This window comes from Strix aluco, chromosome 5 (assembly GCF_031877795.1).
Source record: "Strix aluco isolate bStrAlu1 chromosome 5, bStrAlu1.hap1, whole genome shotgun sequence".
Lineage (NCBI taxonomy): Eukaryota > Metazoa > Chordata > Aves > Strigiformes > Strigidae > Strix > Strix aluco.
Window position 1 is genome coordinate 52,029,802 of NC_133935.1, and position 24,112 is coordinate 52,053,913.

At 36.3% G+C, this 24,112-nt stretch overlaps 1 protein-coding gene across 3 annotated transcripts in view; it reads left to right on the forward strand.

The window, feature by feature from the left end:
• The window catches only part of TAFA2 (TAFA chemokine like family member 2), a 177,830-nt gene extending 154,325 nt beyond the window's left edge, over window positions 1–23,505 (forward strand). Inside the window, exons 4-6 of one of the 3 annotated variants that reach the window (XR_012623588.1) lie at window positions 7–131; window positions 14,046–14,293; window positions 21,414–23,505. Coding sequence is in view for 1 of the 3 variants with exons in the window: in XM_074827361.1 (XP_074683462.1) it covers window positions 7–131; window positions 21,414–21,425 (137 nt within the window). In the remaining 2 variants the exon portion in view is untranslated. Of the gene's footprint in view, window positions 1–6; window positions 132–8,483; window positions 12,133–12,725; window positions 14,294–21,413 lie in introns of those variants that run through there. The other 2 variants (XR_012623589.1, XM_074827361.1) reach the window with 2 other exon arrangements.
• The last annotated feature ends 607 nt before the right edge of the window (window positions 23,506–24,112 follow it).

Genomic DNA, 24,112 nt, shown 5'->3' on the forward strand with positions numbered 1-24,112 from the left:
TTGTAGCTTCAATAGTGGAGCAGAAATGGTGGTGCCACATGCAACCATGTCTTGAAGGGGAGGAATGTAAAGTTCTTCCAGATCGTAAGGGATGGAGCTGTTCCTCTGGGAATAAAGTGAAAACAACTAGGGTAGGTATGATACCAACCTGACATGTTACCAACAAGTAAAAAAACCAAAAGTGCACAGGAAATTGAGTGCACATAGAAGACATGAGTTGAGAAGACTAAAGAAGTGGGGAAGAGAGTCATGCTGGGATTGGACTTCCTGGTCCTGCACACTTTTCTCAGCATATTTTGCAATTGCTTGAACATGGTAAGCAGTGTGCCAGACCTTCTCAGGTAAGCAGTGGAGAGAGTTAACCCCTTCTTCAACTACTGGTAATGATCAAACGTATTATAATCTGATATATATTTCTCTTTGAAACCTGTTGCACAAAGTCTATACGCCTTGCTAAGCTTTTTATCCACAGGATAGCAAACAAGTGCATTTTTACCAATAGCATGGAATTACCATGTTTCTACACAGAAACTGCTGAATATGGTAAGCACTTGATGTGTCATTACAGTATGATCTTTCTGTATTGTATGACTGGGATTTACTAAAAAATTTTGACAGTTTCAGGGAGTTCCTTTTTTCCATTTGACACTTTTTATATTGGTTCAAAATTACATTGGCAGAAATACATCTAACATTCATCATATACAATGCCTGAAAGCAAAGTAAACATGATGTCATCTCTGCTTTTTAGTGGTTAGGAGAAACAGAAGAATAAAAAATTCTTTAGATAATCGTTAAGCACTCAAACTCCCTAAAACCACAGTGTTATATCTCTATAGGTTCAACACAGTTCTTCATCAACATAAAACAGATTAAAATGCACTCTGAAGACACACACGTGTGTGTGTATGCATAAACACCTTCATCCTTACACCCCATCACACATACTGATGAATGGTTTTGCTTGTAAGTATTTAGTAAGTCAGTGTCAGTAGGCATTTAGTAAGGCAGTGTCAGGCCGTAATTTGCTAGTGTGGTGTTTACTCTATGAAGGTGTTTTAGTGTCCATGTCATTTGATTGAAATCTTCCTTGCATGGGCACTAAATTTCTGGTACACCTTGGTTGTAGTGAAATGTAGTGTGCACTGACTGAATTATATTCCTTCTGTTCCACAGAGAGCTCTATATGTCTCAGTTTCTGTATGTATAAGTCTTTAAAACATTTTGACATTCTTTGAAGGAAGGCTACTTCCTAAATGTTTGATACACAATTCCACTCCTGAATCCTCTTTCAAATGTGTTTCTTCTGAAGCTAACCTTGCTTGAATGCTGCCCATGCTTAACTTTGTACATGCCAGTGCAAATCTGGTTATATGCATGTAAAATGCGTGTGCATGTATAATATAACCACAAGGAACTAAATAGAATTGATAATAGTAATAGAAATACAAAAAGAATTACATGTGTGTGTTTTGAGATTTGTCCTGGCCGCTACTACATGGTGCTATTAGTGTTAAAGAATGCATGCCATTTTATATTTCTTGTGCTTAACAAACAGTAAGTAAAAATCTGAGCCTGGATTACATTTCTGTAGGAAAAAAGATGTCACAAAAGGGAGAGATATGAATTAGAATCACCTTGAGGAGATTTCTTCCTAACATGTTGTCAGAAGATAGGTTTTTCTGTATTGGTCAAGGTTATGAAGTTCTGTCCACTGTTAGGAATCTACAGAAGCCCAAGGCTCTTGTCCTCAAGAGCTTATGCCTCTGTTGCAGACTTGTAGGTCTGGCTCTTTGCAGGAGTTGGCCTTGTCCTCCATGGATGGTGGCAATCCTCAGGACTCATTTCATACCTCTTCAGAAGTGATGCTATGAAAAAGCCAGTCCTTTTCTCTATTTGCCATCATACACACCAGTTCAGTACAATGGCTACCACAATGTGGTTGCAGACCTGCCACCACTAAAAGGAAAATACTAATCCCCTTAAATCTCCCAGTTTTTTCTGACTTCTAGTTTGTCCAGATACTGTATGTTGCCCCCTTCTTCCTTCATTTCCCATGCAGCTGCAAAGCTGTTTTGAGACAATAGCAAAATTGAATTCAAATTTCTGACTGAAAGTTGGTCTAAGTCATTGAAACCAGGTGGCAGGTGAATGAAGGTCTGTGTCTTTCCAGATGCAGGAGGCTGAAATTTTAACAGACGTCATTCTGATGCCCAAAAAAATATACATTGCTATTGGAAATGTGAGTGATTCTTTGTGTTGAGTAGCTTATTATCAAAAAGCAAGTACTTTTCCCTAATATGTAGTGAATACAATATTTTTGTAGCTCCTCTTTCTGCTCCCCAAACTCTCTATATACAAAAGGAAAATTTTAAAGTGCTCTGTGATTTCAAAACCCCTTTTTTGAGTAAAACAAAAAGAACTGTACAGAGAGTCAGTATTAAGAAGTCATGGATAATAAGTTTCTGATTGTAAAATGAAATAACCCATATGCTATTATCATGTATAATCTAAAAGCATAAAGAAACAAAGGGAACTGAACAGCTTGGGTAATTTAAGTGTATTGCAGAAAAGCCTTGTGAAGGCTTTCCTGAAAGGCCTAAGAAAGTCTATAGTCACCTCCAAACTTTTTCTGTGTTTGCCTCCTTCATGTGCAGAACAAGTAACCCAATTAACCACTAAAGTACTATCTTCTCTTCTACAGAATACCAAGTTCAAAAGCAGCACCCACGATGCCACATCTTGAGCTGTTAATAGTTAAGCATTATGTTAGAGATAAAACCAGTGGAGGAAGGAGGTATTTTGCTTGTCTACCTCTGTTAGCATATTTAATTCTCACTATTGTAAAAAATAACGATACCAACTTCCTAATGCTTAGGGTATCAGTCACTAAGCGAAAAAGCCAAGTGAATAATGGGAGAAAATGAATTGTTTTTTAAAAATGTGGTCTACTTGAGGTTTTGCATTTTGTTCAGATATGGGTATCTAATAGGGTAATACATGAATAATGGATTAGAAATAGCATGAATGTTATGGTACTTGAATTTAAATGTTAAGAAAAATCAGGTGGAAGCTATTTACCTTCAGAATGCAAACCCAGGTATTATGGAAAGATTAAACTGTTTTTCCTAATTTGTCTGCATATTAGTGGGAGAGGACTGACATTAGGAGTTAACTGTGGGAAAGGAATGAATACGGGGGAGAAAGTGTGTATCGATGAGTACTGTGTTAACTTGTGCTGGCTTAGAGTTGACTATTTTGGGTCTATGTAGCCTGAAGGAGAGGAAGGGGAGAAAAGGCAATGACAATTTAGCTAAAACAGTAATTTTTTTGACTTCATATAAAGAAATGCGTGTTTGTGTTCCTGAGCATTATACCACAACAAAAGAGGATGTTCAGGAACACATTAGGAGAGTTATGAAGGGATTATGTGCATAGCTGAGATTTACCAGGTACATTGTGTCATTCTTCTCTAGACTGAGAAACTGTTGTGAGAGGAAGCAATTGAATTTTTTTTCTATACAGCTAGCCTTAATGTTTGGATAAATAAACACAAAAATTTTGTCACATTGCCCTGTTAATGTTAAAAAAAGGGAAAAATCCAAAGAATTTTTTTTTAACCTTTGAAATATTTTTTGTTCTTACCGCCTTTTTCTATTATAATTATTTTCATTCAGAAAGCTCTCTTGGTTGTGTTTCCTTTCCTTTTTGCAAGATAAGGAAAATGTCTGTTTAAAACAGAGGAATTTTCCTATCAGTTGAAAACTACAAAATATAGCAGTATTATGTATAAAATTGACAATGACATTAAAAAGATGCTATGAGTTTGTATTAAACAAAAGAGCCCTTTACAAAGACTGGAAAACAACATTTTACAGTCAGATAAGAGCTGAGGAGAAAGAATTTCATATTTCTCTCAGTTATGGGGTGTATAACACACCAGAGGTCTCTGGATAGGGTTTTTCAAGGGCAGATGCAGATGCCAAGCTCTGCTTATATATTTAGGAATAGGACATTGCCCATTATCTTTATAATAGAGGCTGACTTTAAATAAGAGCATCAAAAGCTGCATGTAACCTGTATGAAAGTGCATGCTGCAATGCCTCCTGGGGTCCCCATTCCCCAGACATCCACACATCCACTCTGGGACCAGCTTTGGCTCCTGGGCAGCCTGTAAACCTGTGTGTCTTTTGTGCAGAAACACAGGTAGGGTCTCATCTTGAGATCCCGGAGCTGCGACATGACTGAAGAAGTGTGCACTTATGTCTGGGAGTGGGGAAGTGTCCCTGGGCTGATATTTTATGAAGAAATAGAGAAATACATGTTGATTTTTTCATGTGAAACAGAATAGAATAGACTATTTCAGTTGGAAGGGACCTACAGCAATCATCTAGTCCAACTGCCTGACCAGTTCAGGGCTGACCAAGTTAAAAGTTGTTAATAAGGGCATTGTCCAAATGGCTCTTAAACACTGACAGGCTTGGGACATCGACCACCTCCCTGGGAAGTCTGTTCCAGTAAAAGAATGTCTCAGTAAAGAAATACTTCAGTCTAAACCTCCCCTGGTACAGCTTTGAATCATTGCACAGTAATGAAATAGTACTTTGTCCTTCAGCTTTTAATTTGATTTGGTAGAACTGCTTGTGGAACAAGGCATAGTTTAACACTAAGTTCTGTTTAAAATATGTGGACTGGAATTTACTGGACTTTGCTTGTGTTAGGACTCTCTAGAGTGAGATGACTAGCCTAAGATCTAGGCTGTCTTTTTAGTATTGGAGAGAATTGTTCCATTCCAGAGGACAACTCATTTTGTCCTAAGTCCGATGAATTCTCTTCTGGAGGTGCTTATGTCTCCCTAATAACTCTAAAGGAAAGCTATGATGACTAGCTTAGCACCTAACATTTAGATACTTAACGTTGAATAGGAAGATACTGGCTTGGAGACTTTATTCTCTTTGATGTGATCTTCAGTAGGAAGATGATCAAAAAAGCCCCTTCTTTCTTAGTCAGTTTGGGAAGCTTTGGACTTTGACCACTGTCAAATGCAATATAATGCAAGTTTCAAAAGTGTTCATGTTCTGAAAATACACAGCTGTTGAGCTAAATTGGTGAATCATACCGTGATGAGCAACATGTCCATTATCTATTATTCAGCAAAAACTGACAACCAGTGCATGTCCTTTTAGAACTGACTTGGTATAATACTACTACTACTACTAATACTACTACTAATACTATAAATTAACCAAAAAGGTCAAATGTAATGCATAGCAGATATTGATTATTAACCTCTGAAAATCTCTAGAAGATGAAAGTGAACAACATTTTCCTATAAACAAGTGAAAGTAGTATTTTCAGACAGGTCATAAAGAGCCATCTTTTGGAAATGAGTATCCAACTTCTGGAATAGTTGAGCATCCATGCTTTTATGAGGGGCAGAAGGAATTGCAATTGTCACTCTGAAAACTGGCTATTATTTTTAATATGCAGGGAAAAGGACACTACAGAAGAGAAAGAAATCAATATCTAATATATTACTATGTAACTATATGCCAAACCAATATTAGAAATAAAGTACCACAAAAAAAAAAAAAAAAAAAATTACAAGGACAGAGAGAAATAAAAGAGAAATATTACAGGGCCAAAAATAAATCCATATTGAGTATATTTATCTACATTCCAAATCCAAATCTGCTTTCCAAATCAATACCAGAGATAGACGACTAGTGTGAAAAGAAGAAAAATATTGCCAGGATGGAGAGAAATCCATACTGAGAGTGTTTATCTACATTCCAGAACAATATTGGAGAGAGCCTGAAGTCAGATATTTGTAATATTCCATTTAATCTGATTTTACATTATGGCATCCAGAGTTTAAAAGAAACTAAAAATTGAATAACATTCTTGGAAGAGGCAAAAGTGTACCATCCAAACACACCGACTGGCTGCACATGAAGCCAAATGGTGTTCAGTATGTGCATTCCACTACTCTGAATCAATGCAGTCCTGTTGCTATCTGTAAATACTGCTTACATTTTTACCCTGTCTTCTCTTTCTCACTTGCAGATACTGGATTGTATCTAAATTAATTACAGCTGCTGAAAGAAGAGGCAGTAATTTTATTTATGTTTCAATTTATAAAATATGCTGTTCATAATCCTTTCAGCACAACAAATAAAAGGACCTCTGTTAAGTACCTTTACATAGTCATGCTTTGCAGTGGGCTATTGAGATTCCCCATATCAGGAGGCAGCATTAGTGGTGATTCTACTACTACCAGTGCTGTCATAACCACTGCTTGAGTAAGACAACATAATACAAGAGATCTAAAATATGACCCTGGATATGAGAAGAAAATGGCATTTTTCTTGTAACTGAGCCTGACGTCAGTGTTAGCAATACAGCTATGTTAGTTGTTCTGTGCTTCTCTGCACGATACATAGACTCTTTAAGCAGCAGCCCAGGGGAAAAAAATGGAACAAGTGTTACTGTTTTTTTCTGCCGAAGTTGAAAAGAAATATTACCATTGTGGTAACCTCTTCCCTCAGGTCTTTATTCCTCTTCCTCCTCCAGTCTTTTCAAAACCAGCAGTAGTAATGACATGTAATTAGAAAAAGCAGAAATTCATCATATAAATATTGTGTATAGGTTATTCTAGGATGTTTCCGATAGGTCAGATGCATGGTAGTTGTGGTCAGTCAGTGCTAATGAGGCAATGTGTTTTTCACATGACATTTTTTCAGTGTAAAACTGCTACTAACTTCCATCGCATGAAACTATTTGTCTTTTGCTTTGACCACTGTGAAACATGAAATACTTACAGGATAAATCAATGATCTGCCATGTGTCAGTAGTAAATAATGACAGGAAGTGCTTTTTCTAATATTATTTAAGGGGCTGTATGAATAAATTAAGAAACAACCTCACTGTAAAACTGCTCTATTCACCTGCCTCACTTCAACTGTCTATAGATTCCTCGCCTTCTACCTTAATTTCAGATGAAGATTTATAGGAATAATACACATATATACAGTGACTAGTAATACCTTGTGGTTCATAAAAAGGATGTGATTACAATATAAGTAAGTGCACAGACTGTAGGAAAATATTACCCATGGAAAAGAGTGATTGCACTCCTGACAGCCTCTTTGTTGCTATGGCATCTCTTTCCATGCCTTTGGCTAATCTGTCACCAGGAGAAATTTGCAGCTGTCTCAGCATGTTTCTCATTGCTAACTCAGAGACCCGCTGTATCTAATCTGTCATTAAAATAGCAATAAGTGGTACGTACACATTTTCCTATAAGTACATACAAGTTTCAGGGGGAAATGAGCTGGTAATGGAAATAGGAGGACATTTTATGGGGTCAAACTGGCTTTTTGTATTAGTAATTATTGTTTTTATCTAGCATCACAATTCTTTCATATTGAAGCTCTGTATTTTTTGTAGGGCACCTAAACACCAATCTTTTGGGACACTTGGACATTTTGATGAAAATAGTTAGCATTCCAGCCAATACATTACAAGGAATCATCAGTATTCAGGGATATACAGTTCACTGATTTTCTTAAAAATAGCTGCTATATACCAAATTTACTTCTTTAATGTGAAGTTGGCATGCCTAGTTCTACCCTATGAAAAGGTTCCTGTTGCAAGTCTACATTTGACATGAGTTTAAGGCCTACAGCTTGATGATGTTCATTTGTAGGTCACAGGAATCTAGACAAGTCACAGTCTTTTCCCCAAAGGCAAATGTACTTATTAAAAATACCCACAAAACAAGTTATTGTGAAAAGAATTAAAGGAAGAAGTGTTGTGGTATGAAATGTTATAAGCAAAGTGATAGACTGAAAGGTCAGTAAAACTTGTTGGGCAGGTGAAGTTAATCCAAACATTCAACTCCCAAGACATTTTCAGTCTCAAATTTCATTTAGTTCTGCTCTGACTTTGAGTCCTATGAATATTGATATTAAGAACTGAAAGTGAGGAAGATCAAAAGAGAGAATGGGTCAAAGGCAATATTCATAGGTACAGCTCTTTTGGAAAGAGTGAACCTGTTAATGCATTACTTGAAAGAAAATAATTTCTAAAAACAGAATAGTGTTTTTATTTTTTTTCTTAGCAGCTTGTGCCTGAAGGTTTGCAATTTTTCCTTATTTTTTTTCAATCCCTTGCTGCATCTCCTTGTCAATGCACTGAGTCTTGTCTCTAGCTATTCAGAAGGGTTACTTTAATTTTTTTGTGAGTAGACACACTGTACAAATAATGAGAAATGACATCTTTTGCAATCCCTTCATCACACTTGCAGAGTGTTAATAACATGTGTTGTGGTTTATACTGTTTTATGAGGAAACAGTTTTTCCTAAGGTAAGACTGCAGCTAGCATCCATTGTAAAGCATTGTTTTAGCTTCTGCAGAATGTGAAAATTGACAGAATTACTCTGAAATCAAAGGAAAATACTTCTGCAATATTTAAAGAAAAATGCAAATGGATTTCAGTTGCATATCATTAATTAACTAATCAGTGATTTTTGCAAGAATTACTTTCTTCCACATGGGAATCCTCCACTCCATCGGTCCAGCCAAGAGGTTTTCTGCCTTTGTCCCAAAAGATTCAACTCGTGTTTTATTTTCCTTTATTTTCTTTTTCCCCCCAACTTGTCCTTTGCTGGCATGTTTGAGATATTGACCTCATGTCTGAAGAATAATTTTCTGCCTCTGTGATGGAAAATAAGAATGAGTTCTGAAGACTGTATGTAAATTACTGTTTTTCTCCACTTTACAAAGTGGAAAAGTCCTGACACCGAGATCAAAGATGTTTCCACTCTCATTTGCACCTCCATTCTGGCAGTCTTTTTTACCTTTCACAGCTGTGCAAGGAGGCTCTTTGAATATCTAGCAGTCCTTTTTCGTTTTGCTGGAAAATCTTTGTCAGCTTCTACCATCTTACAAGTTACCATGTAGGAAGACAATATTCAAATGCCAGTATCCTGTGAGTCATGCTGGCATGCTCTAAAACTAGTGCTTCTTCCTCATCTCACCCTCCTTTGCAGTCTGTAAGGGCTTCTTTGGATCATTTCTGCAAGTCAGAAATGATACATTTCAGCTCAGAGGGACTGGAGCGTTCTGAAACCTCACATTACCTACTACCTAAATAGCTGCAGGCAGAACTCTTGTCTCTTTCCATGGGTATTTGGCACAGGCTTCACAAACTGTGCATCACTGCTTAGTTGCAGAACTGATACAAAGGAGTGAAAAAGTGGTCCCCAACTGTCCAAAAGGTATTACTTTCAGTTCTTCAAAATCCCATAGTTTTCTTGAGGTATTTCCTTACTCATTAGGACTGTTTATAGAAAACCTCAGAAGTACTGTCCTGTCACATCTCTGCTTTTCTGCCTCTGAATAAGGAAGGAAGGAAATGGACAATAATCAATATCAAGTGGAGAAAGTCAGTCATACAGACCATTATGCACAGTCACCATTGGAGGAATGAACAACTCTCAAACCATTTGAAATCAGATTAGTCAGATATTATTCCCTTGAAGAGCAAAGCATGGTTGTAAATCTTATTTCTCCACAAGAATAATGAAGATAGTCCTGCCCTATCTGACAGCCATTCAAAATGAAGAAAAAAATGTATTTCAGACAAGAATAAATGGAAGATTGATGTCTAGGACTGAAGTAAAAAAGAATAGAACCAACATAAAATTAATTTCCATAAGAATTTCAAAATTGTTCATCTTTTTATAGCTTGTAGTTTACTCCATCTTCCACCTTGATGAACACCAGGTTTGTCTTAGGAAAGACACTACTCCTATGTATGGAGAAAAGACTCCAAAGGACGTAATATGTTATATAAAATGGACTTTGAACTTCCTTCTACTGCATTATTAGCATACACAGATGATTCCTTCTCTGATTTTACAGTCCTGACTGTCATTTATCCCTTTCCATATCTGCAGTGAAAAATGTCATAGAGCTCTGAACTGGAGATTCTGGGTGAAGCCACAAAATATCCATTTTACTGTGACTTCTTTGTATGATGTGACCTGTAGAATTATATTGGTAAGACCTCTAAAACCAGAAGTGAACACAAGTGTGTCTCCAGTTTATGAAGATGGATATGATCTCAAGGAAACAATGGATTGTGTCTAACCAACACGTATCTACAAACTCAGTAGTAATGGAAGATTTGAGAATTTTAATGGGGCTGCATATTTTAAGAGGTCCAAAACAGCTTTGCCTCTTCAGGTTCAAGAATGCCAGAAAATATCTTACTGATGCCAGCCTGGAGAACAACAGCTTGTTTCTTCATATTGAATTCAAACTTTGTGACTCAGTAACATGTCCCTGCCAAAAAAAGACCAAATGATTTTACCTCTTCTTGTGCTATTACCAATTCAGTCAAATGCACTTTTCTAGAATTCTGAGATTCCTCTGTCCTCCTTGTCATCTTTTCAGAGTGACCTTGGAAAACAAGAGCATAGCAAATTTATCATCTTCAAAGCATCATTCTAATTCCAGTTGTTAATAATTATTGTTCAATAATTTCAAAGTACAAAAAAGGAACAGGATACTTTCTCCTAGAATGCAACTTGGCAGATTTGAAGCTGATTACTTGCAAAACCATTTTCTTTTTGGAGGGTCATTCAAGAAATTACCAGAATCCTTTTTCTCTCTCTTGGCCTGAAAGCACATCATTGGTACTTACATTCCTGAAATTTGAAGGCAACAACCTCTTCAGAGCCTTTTGGTCTTTCCTCCATTACTTCAGATTTTAGAATACCAGTGTCTAATTGTGATTACCTACTCTGCTTCATTCATAATTACCTTGTCTTGGGTCACATACTAGTCAGAAGATAATGAAGACAACTGGCCAGGTTCTTTAAAAAAGACAAATTAAATTGAATGCCAAAGAAGGTTCTTAGTTAAAGTTCTAAAGTTCATTTTTTCCTTTGACAGGATACATCTTTTCTGTGAACCATGAAGTTCAAAACCAGTATCAAGGTGATTGCCAGTATAGTTATAGGAAGTTGTAACTTTCACCTGGAAATCTTCATAATGCTCAAGCAAGAAGACATTTCTAAGCAGTTCAGGAATGATGCTAGTAACGTGCATCTGTTTATCATGAGTTCAGGGCAAACGCCAGGGAAAAGCATCAGAGCCATCATTTTCTGGAATTAATACCAGTGTCATCCTATCTTCTTCCAAGAATGCCACAGAAACTTGTGACCATTACATGCAAAAAATGCAAGAGACTGACAATGAAATTTTGTCGTCTACACACAACTTCAAGCATGGATGGTGGATATGCTCTCTGTTTTGTGTTTAATTTATTTACTTTTTAAATTGACAGTATTAGTTGCTCTTTTCCCTCCTTCTTCTTCTTCTGTGATTAGCAAGATGACTACAACTATTAGTTGGGAATCAGCAACCATAATCTTGACTACTTCTTAATGAACCAGACTTTTTGTATTTTTTTCCTGGGCAATGAGAAGGCCTTCTAATTGTTCATCTATGGCAGCTTTTAGGTGAAAAGCCCTTGAGTCTTCCTTTTCCCTGGTTCTATTAAGACTTCAGACAGGGTGACAGGGACTTTTCCGAAATCCTCCAAATATGCCATCTTTATTCTGTTTCTTATCTGTATTAGAGTGATGGCGTGATGGGTACTTATACCAGAGAAAGTTAAAATTAGATTGCCTTAAAATAATTTTATGTTCTCTGAATGGGTACCCACTACTCTGTCAGCACCCACTACTTTGACTAAAATTTCTCCAAGCATGGGAAAATCTTTTCTTCATGTGGAGATTCTGAATGGATGGAAAGAGAGAGGAAAATGATCGAAGGGTTTCAAGTTGATGACTGATTCATGTTTTTAAACTTTTTTTTTTCCTGCCTGGATATTGCTCTGCTGTTTTCTAACTTGTTTTTCAGTTCTCTTATATTCCCTCAGCTGTGGCAGTATTCCTGGAGCCAAATGTGATTGCACTCAAAATGCCAGCAGTGGAAGCTGGTAAGCAAGTGGGGAAAAATCACCAGAGGAATCTCTGAAGCTTGGGACAAAGGCAGAAAACACATCAGTACTCCACTAACAGAGCAGCAGGTACCCTCATAGAGAAGATAAAATTACAGGTAAGGAAATAATTTATGTTTCTGTTTTGATCTTGTCCAAATGCTTGTTACTCTCCATTCAAAATCCCAGAAAAAAATAACAGCATAAACATCCAAAGAAGAAAAAGATGTGATGAATTTAGACTGCTTGATTTTTTAGTGGGGATAATTTGAAGTTCAATCTTACCCAATTTCTGGAAAAATATATTAAAAGATGAAAATCTGTTATACCTGTTAGGCAATTTAAAACCTCATCCTAATTTTAAAACAAGGCTGGGTTTTTGTTTTGTTTTGTTTGGGTGGGGTTTTTTTGTTGTTTTTTTTTTTTTAGGAAACTGTTTGCTACAGGTTTTCCTTTCCAATCAAGAACAACAGTAGGCTTTTCTTAAAGTAAATGAGGTCAGATAAAGCCAAAGACAGAGGGACTCTGTTACCATCCCTCTTGCTCCATTTACTTTCTCACAGTTGGAAGGGTAGCATGACTTTATTATTCATCAATTTCCTCATCTATAAAAAGGAAGGAGGTTGTTTTTATCTCCCACTTGAGATGACTAAATGGAATAAGTGATGTAAAAGAGAAGAAAATTACATTTATTTAATTAATTGTCTTGCAGTCTTTTATGCCGCCATGCTGCAGTCCCACTATGGAGTTGTGATCATCACAAAACCTCAAGAGGATATATCCTTGTCTGAATTGCTACAGTTATTATCTGTTACAGAAAGTAAAATATGGTTTAGGTTTAAGTCTTCTTTTTAATATAAAACTGTTGTGTGTAAATGAAAAATTTTGTGACGTTAAAACAATTCTACCATAAGCTTAGTTTCTCTGCTGAGTTACAGAAACACTGAGAAAGTTTAGGTATGTGCGTTATAGTGGCATTATCTTTTGGAAGAGAATAATAATGAAGCACATTTGAAAGACTAATGAATTAGATTTAGCCTTGACATAGCTCATGTGTCTTCATCAGATATACACTGTGATAATTGTCCCAGTGAGTTGTATCAATTAAGTTTATTTTGTAAACTATCAAGTTCAAGGAAATATGAATACAGAGCCATATTAATTTGTTTCATAGTATTTAAATGTGTAGAGATTTTATTAAAGCAACAAGTTATCAAAGTTACAAGTGTAATCATGTAATGTATGTCTAATGATCTGCAGCATGACACTGAAGTTAAAAAGCCTAAAGAAAAAAATAAAAAGGAAAATAATAACCTTTTTGTAAGCATTATTTAAAGAAATCTAGGTGATCTTTTGAGGTGCTGTGCAATTCTTTCTGGAAGCAGTCATTACCAGCAGGTCCAAAAACTACCTCAGATATCTAGTTAAGGAGCTATCTGTCTGAGCTGAATATTGTCTGTTGAAATGTGTCATGTGTTATTTTACGGTGTTTTCTGTAACCTACTAACCATAGAAATGCCTGTAAGTAGAGTTTTCCTCAGAATGCTCACATTTTTTGAACTTGTAACTTTTTGGGGTTTGTGTTTTTACTTTAAAAATATATGGGAAGAACACAGTCAAATCTTTAATTTAGAAAGAATTGTATTCTGACTGCATGGCTCTTTTCTGTACCACAGGTCTATCCATGGACTTATTTTTAAAGAACATTTCAATTATTGTTTTATCATAGTTAAAGATTGTTGATATACTTGCAAAAATTAGTGTTATCTATCAGTTTCCATTGCGTATTGGTGAAAAATCAGTGAGTTTGAGTATGTTTAAACTTTTTCCTTTGGGATTACTGTTACTGCTTGGGAGTGTTTTTGAGACCATGCTCTTTCGCTAAGGGAAATTCCTCTGATTCTGAAATATGTTTTTTTCCTGTAATTTTGTACTTTTCCTTGTAAGTTAAAGAAAATTCCATCTATCCCAGTATTGTTTTCTGTAACTAATTCCATAACAGTGTAGTACTTGACATGTGTTTGTTTCTTAGGCAAACGTGTAAAAGTCTTCAAGTCCGAATGGAGAAGTAGAGAAAGGAGGTTTCTGCTGTGCCTGATGACAATTTTTGATTTTTCCACACATACAAAATATTCTGGCTCCACGTTGGAGCACTAGTTGTGATGAATCCTAGTCTTGGTCGGATTCTAAGGAAGGGCCAGAACGTTCGTTGAGGAATAAAGAGTCAGACAACTCCAGAAAATGTGTTCCAGCCCTGGTTTATTACTCACAGAGCAGCAGGTGTGTACAAATACAGGTTTACACAGTATTAACAGGAATTTTTGTATCTTACTCCTCATTGTAGTTGCTTAGTTTGCTGCAGATGCCCAGGAATCTTGGCTTATTTGGGCAGGGCTTCAGGAGGGTGGTTGGAAAGACTCTGCATTGCACTCCTAAGCAGCTTCAGCATGTCAGTCAGATGCTTTTGGGAGCCTTAAAACATCTTTCTTCACTCACTCGCCTTTTAAATGTAGACCCAGTTGATGAACTTAAGTTACTCACTATCATGGGAAAGCAACTGATGCTTTGGAGAAGAGAACAGCACTTAGAAAGGAAGTACGTCTTGGTACATTCAGTTAGGTGTTTTTCTGTAGTTGAAAACTCAGCATCCCATACTGGATTACTTAAAATTCAGAAAAAGTTGGGAAAGGGGTATTTCCACTATATTCTTAAAATATGCTAGATGTTTGTTTAATCTTAAAACCATGTTTAAGATTAAGAACTCTGCCTTTTTCAGGAACATATGGCATGCTCTAAAGTATTTTTCCTTTACCTATTTTTCCAGTCCTAATTTTAAGATTATTTGGAGCGAGTAGAAAGCTCAATTTACATGTGAAAGGTTTCCAAAGCCTTTTAGTTTTAATTACAATTTTTAACACTGATTGTCTAGATCTTCACTTTAACACCAAAAATCTCCTGCTGAAATCATTAAGAACAGTGGGAAAACAAGAAATACAGAATTATACTTTAAATGGCATTGTGTGAAATGAATTTTCAACGTGTTTGTTTCTTTCTAATGGAAGGTCCTAAGCACAAGAATAATCACAAATGCAATTCTGATTAGTCACAGTGCAATAAAAGTATGAAAGAATTAAAAGTTTTAGAGTCTGGTGGTTATCAAACGCATGGGAAACTTCTGAGCCATTTAAGTGTACTGGGAAACGTTCTGTTTAATTAATGAAATGAGCTAGAGATGTTTCCTGAAGGATCTAGAATTCTAAATTGCTCAGTTACAGGCTTGGGAACATGTTTAGACTAATACTTTTCATACTTCAGTGCCTATAATAAAGTTAAGGGGAAAATTTAAAGCTCTTGAGTCTTGATATAAAAAGTTAGGTAGGGCCAAAGTCTTATGAGCAAGAATGAAACATCTGAAGACTTGAAAAAATATCTATCAATATGTAGCCTTCTCTTGAAGGTAAATGAATCCATATAATTATCATTAAATACCTGTTTTCCAAATTGCTCATAAATCACTCAAATTTTGCCTTTTAGTCATTAGCCCAAGCCAAATAGTGGTCTGTGATACTGAAACAAAGGCCCATTTCCTAACTCACAGTTCTCTGCTGCAGCTACTTTATCAATTATACCCTTGAAATATAGTTGAATCACCTTAACATTTCTACGACTTTTGAAATGGTTCCTTGTGCCCCCAGAAACTTAGTTATCTTGCATAAACACCCAAATCCACACCTATCTGCTGTTAAGTGCATACACCTATAGGAGCCCTATTGCAAAAAGGTTCTTAACAGCTCTTTTTGTCCAGTTTTCCCACCTCTTTAGAAAATAAATTACAGGATTCTCAAGCTGTGAGGAAATTGTGAGCCTGTCTTTTGTTAACATTTGCGAAGTACTTTTGAGTATCACTGGTCCAAGGTAGTAGTATTAGATCAGAAGCACCTTTCAAGCTTATAAGTTTAACTGTTTCAGCAAATAAACATGCACAAAGGTCAATGCAAACTGTCATTTGCTTTCATAAGCCACATGTGAATGATAGTGCATGGCAAACACACTGTATGGATTTTGAAGTTTCAGGAAATAGTGCACTTTCATTTGTTCAAAAGATTAATTTCTGACCTTGACCTCATTCACAAAGGACATGTGGAAAAAATGCATTGGCAGATGGTTGTTTCTGGTTGTATGGACCCTTCCGTTTGTGCATTGTAATATTCATATTAGGTTTTCACAACCAAAACAAAGTTATTTATGTCATGGAAAAATATGACTGATATGACTGATACAGCCCTCTTCAAGTCCGTTCCTTATTAGGAGAGGTTTGCTAAAGAATCACTTTGTTGATCATGTTTTGTTATTTTTTTTTTCTGTTTATATACAGTATAAGAAAGAATATAAAATTAAGGACACAAAACGGATTGAACTGTACTGCATACAAATAAGGGCTGTTTTGGTATGGCATCTCTGTCTTATCTCCTTGTCTTGGAGGATAATCCATAGCTAAGCATTTCTTCAAGCCATTTCTTAGGCCTCTTTCTTCAAGCATTTATTTAACGGATTCCTGTTGCATTCCCTGTATTTAGCTTATCTCATGTTGGTCATTAAATATAATTGTGAGACCCTTTTTGCTAGAAATCTCCACACCATTTTTGTTTCCCACAGACCTTTAATATTTTACAGAAGAATGCTAGGGGTGCCAAGATGTCTTTTCTTTGTCTCATAAAATGCCACTTAGCTCAAGGTGAGCTATTAATTGCTTTCCTTTCTCTGTCTTATCTATCTCAGGGAAAAAAAAAAAAAAAGGAGAAAGATAGCTTGATGATTCTTGAGTATGTTCAGATGACACTCAAGCTATGACCACAAACACGAAATTACACAGTTGATGAAACAGTTCTAATTAAAAAGTAAACCCCAGTATTAAGTTCTTTCTGTTTCTTGTGTTTATTTATATTCTTTGATGAAAACTTGGAACAGAGGGTCCATCATACTGCTGAATGATCTGTGGAGGGAAGAAACACTGGCTTAAAAATTTGCCCCCTTCTGCATTTGCATTGATACATAGTTCTGATGACATTATAATAGGCTTCCCTCCAACACTCCTCCTCCACTAAATTCTGTTGTTTACTGTGCATGATGGAAAAGAGATAGAATTGGAGTTCAAGGGCACCTGTAGAAAGGCAGTTGCTAACTTTCAATTGCTTGACTTTCCAAACTCAAGAATCTGTTTTTAATATGGATTTTGCGATAAACATAGAAAAAAATTGAAAGAGCTTCCAGTCAAAAAAATAGTAATGTACAAACTTGTGTTATGAAATGTTCCAGGACTTATTTCACTTATTTCAATATACCATATATTGTTATCTATTTTCTTCTAACTTTATTAAATAATAATCAATTATGAGCCTCATTTGCATGCATAAACTATTCTGTAGTTAGCAGATAATTAGCGAGACATTTGTTTCTCTGAATAAACAGAAGATTTGTACTACACCTGTCAGCTGAGGGGATTTCACAAGTGAGGACGTTTTTCAACCATTGTCAGCAGCACTGGAATGGAGGCTGTCCAGCAAATCTCTTGAGATGGTAGCTATTCTAATGTACTGCCTTTGAGGTCTTTTCATCTCTGGTCTGTTCTGTCTTACCCTGGCAAATATGTTCTACCCAAAAACTGAATCTCTTTTGAACATTTCGCGAGCAGAAGAAATGTGGAAAACTTCAGTTGCATTTAATCATATATTGTGTTCTAAAATAAAACAAGTGAGTTCACATACAATTACATCCAATTTACAGCAGCCACTCACTAATTTAAATTAAAAAGTCTGCAACTGCAGAGTAATTATACTTTAATTGCACATTTAGTGCAAGAAAGTGAAGAGAGTCTAATGCATTGTATTTATGATATAACAGACATATGAAAAAATATATTAGCATAAAGGGAGTAATTATGTTCCAAGAATGAACAAATTAAATCAGATCAACACCTAGGATGCTAAAGGTTTTATGTCCTTTTCTTCTTTTGTGTTGTTAAACAGTGGCAAAGTTAATTTTCCATACATATTAATTATTAACTGAAAAATTGATTAGACTTGATTTGCAACCATTCAATGTGTTACTGTTCTCTTAAGATTTTAAAGATAAGACACATCCTGCTGTCAGTTCCCCTTTTCCTATAAAGACCTTTGGCACAATACCTTGCTTCCCAGCCACTCAAACCAAATAGCTTTTACTATATCCAACATTAAGCATTTCTGGGGAATACCATCACTAGATATTAGCTAAAATTTCATTGCTTCTTTATGAAACTGCCTTTAGCATCTGAGAGGTCTATTCTCTCCCCAATGTGTATGGATATATAATGTCCATTAAAGTTAATGTCTGGTCTGTGCTTGCACATAGCAAGTATTACCTTCTTACATAGAGGCAAATGTGGATCACTATGTGTGTTACTCAGAGAAGCATTGTTCCAGTTAACAGAAAGATAAGTTAACAGGAAAAAAGAAAAGAAAAAAAAAACAGACGGCAGGCGGAATAATAAAAATTCTGGCAAGGGAAAGCAATCATGTAATCGTAAAAAACTAAGAACATGCAGCTTGACTTCCTGTGCAGTCTGGATAAACAAAATGCCCTTCGTATATGATTAGCCACCTGTTATAGAGCAGAGTTTTGGATCTTTATCTATTTTTTTTTCTTCTTTATATCACCGATTTATTCTATGTAACAGTGTATGTTGCTTTTATAGGGATATTTTCAACACACAGTTGTAGAGCTAGATAGGGGGGGAGCAGATAGTCCTGCAGATTGTGATTTTAGTGAGTTTCTGTGTGACTGAAGAGAACACATTTGCACTTCCAAACAACTGTGTAACTGAGCAGTCATGTATCTGTGAAAATACTCTTTTTGCTAGCTGCAGTTTATCACCTTAGCCCATGCATTGACAGAGGTAGATGTAATAGAAATAATTAATCACAGAATGTTTGAGGTTGGAAGGGACATCTGTAAGTCCAACCCCCCTGCTCGAGCAGAGACACCTAGAGCCAGTTGCCCAGGACCAGATGGCTTTTGAATATCTTCAAGGATGGCGACTCCACAACCTCCCTGGCAACCTGTGCCAGTGCTCAGTCACCCTCACAATAAAAAAGTGTTTCCTGAGAGGGAACCTTCTGTGTTTCAGTTTGTGCTCATTGCATCTTGTCCTGTCACTGGGCACCACTTGAAAAGAGCCTGGCTCCATCTCCTTTGCATCGTCCCTTCAGGTATTTGTACAGGTATTCCCCTGACCCTCTTCTTCTTCAGGCTGAACAGTCCCAGCTCTCTCAGCCTTTCCTCATATGAAGATGTTCCAGTCCCTATTTGTCTTAGTGGCCCTTTACTAGACTCTCTCCAGTAGCTCTATGTCTGTCTTGTACTGGGGAGTCCAAAACTGGACACACTGCTGCAGGTGTGGCCTCTCACTGAGCAGAGGTGAAGGATCACCTCCCTCGACCTGTTGACAATACTTTGTCTAATGCAGCCCAGGATACCATTAGCCTTCTTCGCAGCAAGGGCACATTGCAGCATCACAGTCAACTTGGACTCTCAAAAGTCAGCTGGCATCCTCTATTTTTAATAGCAAAAGTCTACTCTGTGGGAATGTAGGCAGAACAGAGAATTCAGCTGAGTTCCAGTGACAGTGCCTATCCAGTTGTGCCTCTGAGGAAACTGTCCTCTGATTCTGGTTTTATTTTGGTCTACTCTGTTTGGAAAAGTAAGAAGCTTTGACCCTGCATCTACATGACCTCTTTGGGAGTCTCACATTCTTTGGTCTGTCTTCAGTGTGCTTTGCATCAGTTGATTTACCACAGGTTTTTTTATCTCTCTCTCTCTCTCTCTCCCTACCTACCTACCTACCTACATATATATCTCAAGTGAAGCTAATAAAAATCCACCTGTGGATAGGATCAGAAGATGTGTATTTTACATTATGTAGCTCAGTGGCACCTAGGTCCATGAGTAGAATTCCAGCATGTCACAATAAAACAAAAAATAAATGATAATAAGATGCTGTGTCAGCCTTTTAGGCTTTGGTGCAGGGCATAGAAATATGTTGCCTGACTTTTAAATTAATCCTTCATTATTTTTTCAGGCAATCTTCTACTATAGAAGGGGCCACATGAGGCTGTTTCCAACAGCAAGAACAAAACAAAATAAGAGCACTGTAATAAATAAACCCATGTATCATAAAAATCACAAAGCACAATTTTATTATGGCCTTCTTAAGTGCAGTTCCTAGAAACAACTTGGTGGAGAAGGCAAACTGAAGTAATGAACTCCTTGAACAGTCCTTTTAATATTCTGCTCTACGTTTGTGCTCTGCAGAGCCAACGAGAGCTGTATGCAAACAGTTTTGCTGAGGGCAAAAGAATGTTTCATCATGAAGGAGCATGACCCTTCTCTCTGTGATCAAAATGAAAAGCATATGCCCCTTGATGTCATTAAGTGGTATTGTGACCGTTCCAATGGCTTGTTCCTCAAGAGTTGGGATGTTGTCCCCCTGACACAATTTGATATTAAAATGTTACATGATCATTAATTGTATCCACTGACACAGCAGAAATATTCCTCAAAGTTGTTTCTTTGATATGACAGATTTTTTTTTCTTTTAATGTTTAAAATCCAAATCAGAATCAGACACAGGGAAAATCCAATTACTATGAAATGCTTTGTCTCCCACTCTTTTCTCTGTGGTCCTTCTGTTCCACTCTGTATCATGTTAGGTGGGGTGAAACCACTCTAAGTGAACTCCTTGGTAGTTACTTTATACCTTGTGAATAACAGGATATATCTCTCTCTTGTTTATGCATGCATGATTTTTGTCCTGTCTCTCCACTAAGTGATTATTGCCTTCTAAGATGCATTTAGCCCTTAACAGGACATTGCCTTTTCCGACCTAAATGATTCTATGATTCTGTGCTTGTGTTTTAAAGTAGCATGAAAAGAATGGAAGAATACATCTCCAGTATCAGTCACTGTTATACTCACTGGCAAACATTTTAAAAGCATAGTTGGTACCATACAAAAGTTCTAACATTGAAAAGGATGAACAGAATACAGAAATTTTCCTTGAAACCAATGCTTTTGACATTTGTGGGTTGGTAATTTGTGACCTTTGGATTTTTTTATTATATTTTTAAGCATGGTCATATTTCAATTTCTCCTTGTCAAGTCCAATTCCAACAAAGCACTTAAACACACAATTTGACCTGGGGAGCAATCCCATCTAATACCATTGAGAATTGTTCACTTATTTAAAAACAATTGAAAGAGTGTTGCTGGACAGAGAGCTTATATTTCAGTCTCAGTTTCCAGTACTTAGGAAGTAGATTCTCTATGTACAGTTTTGATTTTCTGATTTTCTTTTTCTTTACAGGTAACCCGATAGCTAAAGACAAATCAAGTCAGTCTCAAGGCTGATAACATTAAATACAACACATAGGAATTTAATTCCTCCAGGCAATCCTTGAAGTAAAATTTTATACTGCTGGGGTGTATCCTTCAGAATCAATTGTTTCATTGAGAACCTGGCTTGTAATCAGCAACAGCCTTGAGATCAAAACTACTGGAAAGTTATTCTGAACTTCTGTGTCACAAAGATTTCAACTGATTGAACTGTGTACACTTGTAACATTGCACTTGCTGAGGAATTTGCAGCTGTAATCACAAGAGTTGATATTCAAAGGGTGCAGAGAAGCAGCAATCTTTTGGATTCTCCATTGCAGACCGGTGGCTTTTCATCTTGATGAACTCAACCTCCAAAATGTAATGGTTCCTTCTCTCTAAAATGATCCCTGGTCCACCATTCAGATTGCTGGTGGAACTGCACACTGCTTTAATTAAATTTCTGTTGCAGAAATTGTCCTCTGGCATGGCGCAGTTTTAGACATTTTTATTTGTATTCTAATCTTGGAGCTCTCAAAGGTACATATTTCAACATCTTGAAGTTGCTTTTGTTATAGGAATGGAAATATATATCCATTGTTAATAATTATTGTTGACAAGTAATAGTTATCTGAATACATCAGTCATATTAGAATGTACATTCAGGTTGACATGTTTCCCTAAGGCTAACCAACTACTGCAGCTCTGGCAGTGGTCAAAACTCAATTAACACTTCCATTATAAGGCATTTTATACCTTTAAGATATACATTTCCATTTAGTTTGAAGGAGATGGGTGTTCCTGATATGTACTTTACTTTCCCAACCTTCAATTCATTGAAATTCATGGTAAGCCGTCAATGACAGTATTTCATCCCTTTTTATAAAGGTAGGCAGGGATGTAAATGAGTTTTGCAATTATGAAAATGGATGGTAATCATTCAGAATTTTTGTCTTTTTATTAAAAATAAAATCTCTTGCTTGAACCTAAGTACTGTTGGATGCTTATGTAGATGTCTGCTCAGTCTGTTTGCTATAAAGGAAAAAAGTCCTAGTGCCCGCCCAGATTTACAGTTTGTGGGTGTTTTGCTTGCTTACAGTCATCCAATTCAGATCTGATCCTTGCCAAAATCACACTTATGTTTTAGTTTTTGTTTCAGTAGCAATTTTTGAACTTTGTGATGTGCTGTTACATAAAAAAATCATCAATATTTAAAGGCCTTAAGCATCTATGAGATTTTTTCTAAGTTATTACAGAATGTATAATTTTATACTCCATTTAATGTATATTGTACCATCTGTAATATTGATACAACAGAAATTTGGCAATTCCTTTTAGTGACACTGCATAAGCATGCTGACTGGAGAGGCTGAGGGAGTTCTGACTGTATGCTTTGGTGCATTGAAATGAAAACCACACACTCTTTATGGTAGTCAAAAATATATAGAGGCAACCTTATTTAAAAGTCCTGTGTGGTTACCATACTCCCAGAAAAAGAAGGAAATTATTTTATCATTACAAACCATTGACATGGCTAGGTAGTTATATATTAAGTTCCATGATGAATGAACACCCTGGAGTGCTCTGCCTGTCACAGTAGCCCCTGCTGTTCCAAAACCATTTCATTACCTCTGCTGTATTATTGCACAGGAGAGCTTAAATAAAATAAATGACTGTTGGGAATAAAATTGAGAAGTATATTCTGTCATTCTGCTGAGAAATAATAAAAAATGTTGGCAGGGAAAGATATTCTTTTCTGATTAAAATTTAATTAGGATAAACTGTTTGTAGCAGCAACTAGGTATCTCAGTATTTTAGGATGGATTAATATTGTATAGATTCATGCTAACAGGTGCAGGACAGAAGGTAGCATCTTAAAGAGGTTGTCTGGGACAGTGCAAAGTGTAAATTGCTGTTTTGTAAAATCTGAATATGGCCTCTCTTTGGTCAAAAATCTACATCATGCTTCTCAATATTGTTTTCTTTGTTTCTTTGTTCTTAAACCAACACTGAAAATACTGTATTATATACAAGTGTAGCACATGCATATCAATAAGTGAAAATAAATGGATTTTCAAATATACTGAATAGATTATCTGCAGTAGATTAATGTTGTGAATATTCATAGCAAGTGAATAAAATTGTAATATAAAATAGAGTTCCCTGTATGGATGTGCGCTTTGGAGATCTATTCTGTTTACCCATGGAACAAAATAATTTTTTTTCAGTGAATAAGAATCTCAAGGGTTGTATTAATTTTGCATTTCTTCAGTAGAGCTGGGAATATCTTCTACAACTTTGAAAGGTCTTTTCCCAAAGGAAACTCATATCTAGCACAACTGTTCTAGCATCGTCATGGGAAATTCTGGTGGGCATACTCTTTTTTTCAGGCCAGCCTGAATAAAAATGTGGTTTTTTCTTCACAAAGTGAGAATCCTGAAAAATTCTCATTTAGACCTTTTCAGTAGCAACAGAACATTGTAGACATTCCTGAAAAGGTAATATTTCAGGTTAATTTGTTGAACTGTTTAAAAGAAAAAAAAAGCAGTTTAATATTGAACTCTGCTTGTGCATCTCAAAGCAAGCTGGGAACAACAGTTCAGCTGTCCATAGTGCCTGTTTTAGCACTGCCTTTGAAAATGGAGTACAGGTGACCAGATCAGTTATGGGCATGCATGTTGTAGGCATGTA